At 31.5% G+C, this 5,786-nt stretch overlaps 1 protein-coding gene across 1 annotated transcript; it reads right to left on the bottom strand.

The window, feature by feature from the left end:
• Window positions 1–2,139: 2,139 nt before the first annotated feature.
• LOC114297821 (sugar transport protein 8-like) lies at window positions 2,140–4,247 on the bottom strand. The gene is made up of 4 exons (XM_028242298.2): window positions 4,139–4,247; window positions 3,520–3,839; window positions 2,666–3,292; window positions 2,140–2,580 (listed from the first exon to the last, which is right to left on the bottom strand). Exons 1-4 carry the CDS (start codon window positions 4,245–4,247, stop codon window positions 2,140–2,142), a joined length of 1,497 nt encoding a protein of 498 aa, XP_028098099.2.
• Window positions 4,248–5,786: the final 1,539 nt, after the last annotated feature.

Here is a 5,786-nt window from a genome sequence, read left to right as displayed (position 1 = left end):
CGGTATGCATGAGGTTGTTGCAATGTGATCATAGAAATAGTTTGTAAAATGTTTTTGTTCTTTGGGATTCGAGGTCGGTGCTGTGACAACAAGGTAGCAAGCACCATTCAGTTTGTTATTGTAAAAGAAGCCTTTCTTCTATTCAAATTGAATCACTTTGTATTTAAAAAAATAAATAAATAAGAAAGAAAGCTAAATGAGTTTAATTGGGGGAAAAAAAGGTTCATAACTAAAAAATTGAATGAGTTTCATTAGTTGAAAAAAAAAAAAAAAGAATAACTTTGTAGGGAGATTTAGTTGTACAATATTTTTATTTATCTCAATATCACATCTTTGTACAAATAAATTCAAAAGCAAATTAACATTTAAGTAGAAGTACTTAAAACAAATTACACTTTATCCAAATATTTTCATGAAATTTCAATGGATCCAATAACTTAGATTCTCCATCCCCACACATGATGAAGCCTCCATGAGAATCTGAGTTGTTATATCAACTGAAATTCTCTGAAATACTTGGATCAAGTGCCATTTATTTTAAGTACTTCTATTTAAATATTAATGCACTTTTAAAATTTATTTGTATAGAGATGTTATATTGAGATAATTAAAAATATTGTACTACTCAATCTCCATACAAATTTAATTTTTTTCAACTAATCAAACTCAGTCAATTTTTTTAAGGATAAATTATAAATACACCTCTAAAATTTGTTTAAAATACGGATTTCCCCATGCGGTTTGAAAAATTACAAATATTTTCTTGTCATAATTTTTTATTTAACAAAATTAACTGAAAAAAAATTCCAACTACTCTACATAAAAATTAATTTTTTGAATTATTAATTGAAATATATTTATAATATCATCAAAAACAATTAATTGACTTGATGATTTGCTATTAAAAATGGTTATTTGTTATGAAATTAGAAACTTCAAAGAGAGGGTGTAATTTTCAGAATCACAAAGGGCAATTCGTATTATAAGCAAATCTCAGGGAGTATAATTGTAATTTATTCCTTTTTTTAATTATGATTTTTATTTCAATTAAACTCATTTAGCTTTGTTTTATTATTATTATTATTATTTTTTTTTTTTTTATTATTTTTATTATTTTTATTATTTTTATTATTTTTAACTGCAAAGTGGTGCAATTTGAATATAAGGAAGGCTTCTTTGAAGTCCTATCATAATCTCCAAAATTAAAAAAATATACAGATTTTATTAGATAGAATGTCCATCGAAATCTAATTTAGATAACAAAAATTGTAACCAAATAATGAAATGTGAGTCCTGAGGATTAATAGTCTCAGTCATATGTTATAATTTGCCCAATCAAATCGGCCCAAAGAGTAATCTAAAAAATGTAATTATTTGAGAGGTAATCTGAAAAAACTTAACTAGAGAAAAAATAAAATAATAGTCACAAAAAATGACATGAAATGTGTTTTTTTTTTTTTTTTTTTATAGACTTGTTTACAAATAATTTACTTTTTAGGTGATCCGAATTAGGTATATTTAAAAGGGATAATTGGTGAAAAGTCCACACTTATGGGACCATATTTTATTTGGTGCAATATTTAATATTTATGTTGATCAAAATGACATGTTTAATGGAATTGTTTGCTGAGAAAGACAAATTATTATTTTGAATGAATTTTTTCCAATTTTCTCCACTGTCGAACCACTGTCGGACCATTTTCAGCAATCCGAAAGTTCATCAAAAAACTCACCATCACTAGCAGCATCAGTGGTGGTGGTAGTGGTAATATAGACAGATTTGTAGATTAGGCGGACATAAATGTGATGCATGAACAATTAAAGGGATGACACATAAACAAATAAGTGGATAGATGTATGATGGTCCAAGCCTAAACCTGACCCACTTGTCTTTGTTTGATCGATTGTGGATACGATTTTATGGTTTTAGAGTTGGATCTCCTCATTTGAATTATTGTTGTTGTGGTCATTGTTAGGAGGATTTTGTTGAGTTTTTCTGTCCATAGAAAAAAAAAATTATGAACGACATATCTTCCAAAACAGTTAACAAACTCCATGAAAACACTAAAAACAATTCCCCAAAAAAGGGGAAGAAAATGATGTTCTCATCAACAATCGGTTTTAATAGGTGTGTCATGATCAGACCATCTCCTGGCTCTTTGGACCGTCATCATCCATGAACTTCTTCCACACCGGATGCTGCTTCCACACCCTTTCCACAATGGAATCGATCGGAACGCCCTTCGTTTCCGGCACCAGGAACACCACAAACAATCCCATGACCAAAATCCAAGCCGAGAAGAAAAAGAATATGAAGGCTCGCATGTGACAGAGCATCGATAAGAAAGCTTGAGCCACAAGGAAAGTCATCAACATGTTGGAGCTGACAGCGAAAGCAAAGCCTGAAGTTCTAGTCTCGAGAGGGAAGGTTTCGCTAGGAATCAGCCAACCAAGAGGTCCCCATGACCATGCAAAGCACATAACATACAAGCACACCAGCACCACCACAACCACAGCGAGTCCTTTGTCCATTGTCCCAGTAGTATTCAAGTGAGTTAGTAGAATTGCACCAATTGATACCTGAAATTGGATTCAATTAATTAGTACAAGCACTAAGTGAGAAGAATTTAAATGTAATTACAAAGAAGTGAAATTAATTTAATACCTGGCAAATGAACATTTGGACACAGGCTTGGAGAAGCAACTTTCTTCTTCCAATCTTATCAACAAGATAGATTGAAACAAAAGTACTTGCCACATTCACTGTCCCAGTAATCACCGCAGACAACAACGAAGCATCGTTCTTGAACCCCATGGTTTGAAACAGAACCGGTGCATAGAACATAATCGCATTAATCCCAGTCATCTGCTGAAATATCTGCAACATAATTCCTATGACTAGTGGTGGCACGCTCGAGCGCTTCATCAGTTTCTTGAAAGGTTGCTTCACTTCCTTGGCTATCTCACATGCCCTTTTCACTTCTTCATACTCGTCATCCACGTTGTCCACGCCTCGGATTTTCTTGAGTGCTGCTTTGCCTTTAGTGTCCTTGCCTCGTTCGATAAGGCTAGCCGGTGTTTCGGTGAGAATCATGGAGCCGAAGAAAAGGACAAGGCCGGGAATTCCGGCTATGGCTAAGGAGACCCTCCATCCAATTGGGTGGAGGGTGGAAGTGAAATAGTTGACAACGCCAGCTATGAGAATTCCAATTGTGACAAATAGTTGGAAGAGAATGTTGACTGCCCCTCTGTGTTGGACTGGTGCTATCTCCGATAAGAACACTGGAACAGCCTAGAATCATAGATTATAGTTAGGGAAAAAAAAAATTTCCTTATTTATCATAAACTTTATGTAAAATAAATATAACTCAAAGGGTTGATTAAACATTAAAAATTTGAGGACAAAATCTAAAATTTTGTCAGTTAACTTCAGCTCTGTGATTAGTCGAGGGTGGACAAACTCACCTAGACACTCTATTCTTAAAATATAAAATTTATTTTAGGCATAAAATAATATACCTCATTGCCAAATCCAACTCCAATGCCAAAAAGAATCCTGCCAAGAATGAGCATCCATTTGTGCTCAGCAAGAGCACTGAACCCAGCTCCTCCAATGAAAAATAGGGATGCTACTAGAATTGTGGGCTTGCGACCAAATATACGACATGCCTTTGATGCACCAAAGCTTGCAACCAAAGCAGCAAGGTACAGTGATGATGTGAATAGCTGAAGCAACTGATCATCATATTTGCAGTAATTGTCTTCCTTTGCATGAAGTTTCCTCTCGTGAACTTTTGGAAAGAATTTTATTAAGAAATCATCCATCGCAGTCACACCACCTATAAAGTCAAAGTCAAAATAATAAGATTCGATTGTTTACTCGAATGAATTAGAAACGAAACACATAAACGAAAAATGATCATTGACACTCACATATAAATAATAATTTTGCAACAAACATCAATAAACCTTTATGAATCATTACTTAATAATAATTGTTTCAATTATTTAGTGTATAACTTTTAGACTTCCTATTTTAAAGCATATAATAATATATATATATATATATATATATATATATATATATATATATGATTTTCTAATCAAAGAATTATATCAATATAGTTGAGGGCATTACCTGAAATTCCAATATCATAACCAAACATTAGGCCTCCAAAAGCTGCGACAATCCAACAAGCAACCACATATACAGTGATTTTCGATTTGAATACTTCTGCATTAGCCATCTTTGCTTCTCCAAATTGAAAAACACACACTCAAAATTATTAATCTTCTTCAAACAAGAAATCTCACGGGAGAGAGAAGACAGAATGAAAAAAACCTCACAAAAGAGAGAAGATAGAATGAGATAAAGAAGGGTAATTGGATGCTTTTATAACAATGAATTCCCATTAATTTTGGGATTTTGAGATGGATAGGATTTGGGAAATCTTAGTAGCTTATTTTTGCTGGAAAATAGTTCCAATGGTCAAATCTCTTATCCTTTCTGACAAGGAATAACAATGAATTCCCATTAATTTTGGGATTTTGAGATGGATAGGATTTGGGAAACCTTAGTAGCCTATTTTTGCTGGAAAGTAGTTCCAATGGTCAAATCTCTTATCCTTTCTGACAAGGAATGTAATTGTTTTTCATGTGATCCATCGTGTGAGATATTTAGTAAACTTCTTAATAGGTCCTATTTTTGGGTTAAGGATCAGTCTCTTTTATTAATAGTACTTAATGGATAATAAATCTTAAAAATAAAACATCTAAAATTTTGATACATCTTTTGGAATCTCTACCATTTTTCATTCTTTTTGAGTAATGCTAAAGATCCCAAAAAAATTATTAAATTTTTTATCAAATGCCTCAAATGGGTGTGGGACTCACATGTTGAGATTTCAAAAACTGTATTAAAATTTTTAACAAATGTGTCACATGGATTGAGACACCGAAAAGGTGTACCAGAATTTCTACCAAATTTGCCCATGACAGATTTGGTTGAAATTTTAGTACATCTTTTGAGGTCTCTAAGATTTTCTTTCTCTTTTGATGTGGGTCCCACACTGATGTCACATATTTGGTAAAAATTTTAGTGCAGCTTTTGAAATCTTTTGTATTTTTTTTTTTTTTTTTAGAAACTGTTTTTTCATTTAATAAGGTCAAACATGTTTGAATGCAGAAGTAAAGTGGATTTATTAAAAATAGTTATAACAATTATTATTTGCTTTTATATATTTTTTAGTTTCCCTTCTGTTATTTTGGATAGTCATGACATGACTCATATTTGTAAAATCCGAGGAGGGAAGAAAACAAATCTTTCATGGTAAAAGATTCACTATATAAAGTATTTATTATTTTCACAAACAATTAAGAAATTTGATTTCCTCACTCGCATGAAATCTTACATTCGTATAAAAATATTAAGAGTAAATAATACCAGTAGTTCTTATACTATCATTTTAACTCCTATAATTTCAATTAGCTTATTTTTTAATTTAATTTATGATTTTGTCTCAATTTAATTCAATTGATTACAATTTCTAGTATTTTTCTTATGAACAATGTGCATATAAGCAACATTGGTCATGCTTTTATAGATAAAATTAAAAACTTGTGTAATTTAGTAAGTTCCATCCATCCACTCAGTGATTTTTTTTTTTCAAAAACCCTAATCAGCGTTATAATTATACCAAATTGATATAAAATCTAAAATTAAGAATCAAAATTAAACTAATTGAAATGAGAAATACTGAGATGACACAAGACAAAATGTAGACACT

The sequence above is a fragment of the Camellia sinensis genome, chromosome 9, assembly GCF_055761805.1.
Source record: "Camellia sinensis isolate YWXY chromosome 9, ASM5576180v1, whole genome shotgun sequence".
In the NCBI taxonomy this organism is placed as follows: domain Eukaryota; kingdom Viridiplantae; phylum Streptophyta; class Magnoliopsida; order Ericales; family Theaceae; genus Camellia; species Camellia sinensis.
Note: the sequence above shows the minus strand (reverse complement) of the source record. Positions and strands in the feature narration are given on the sequence as shown.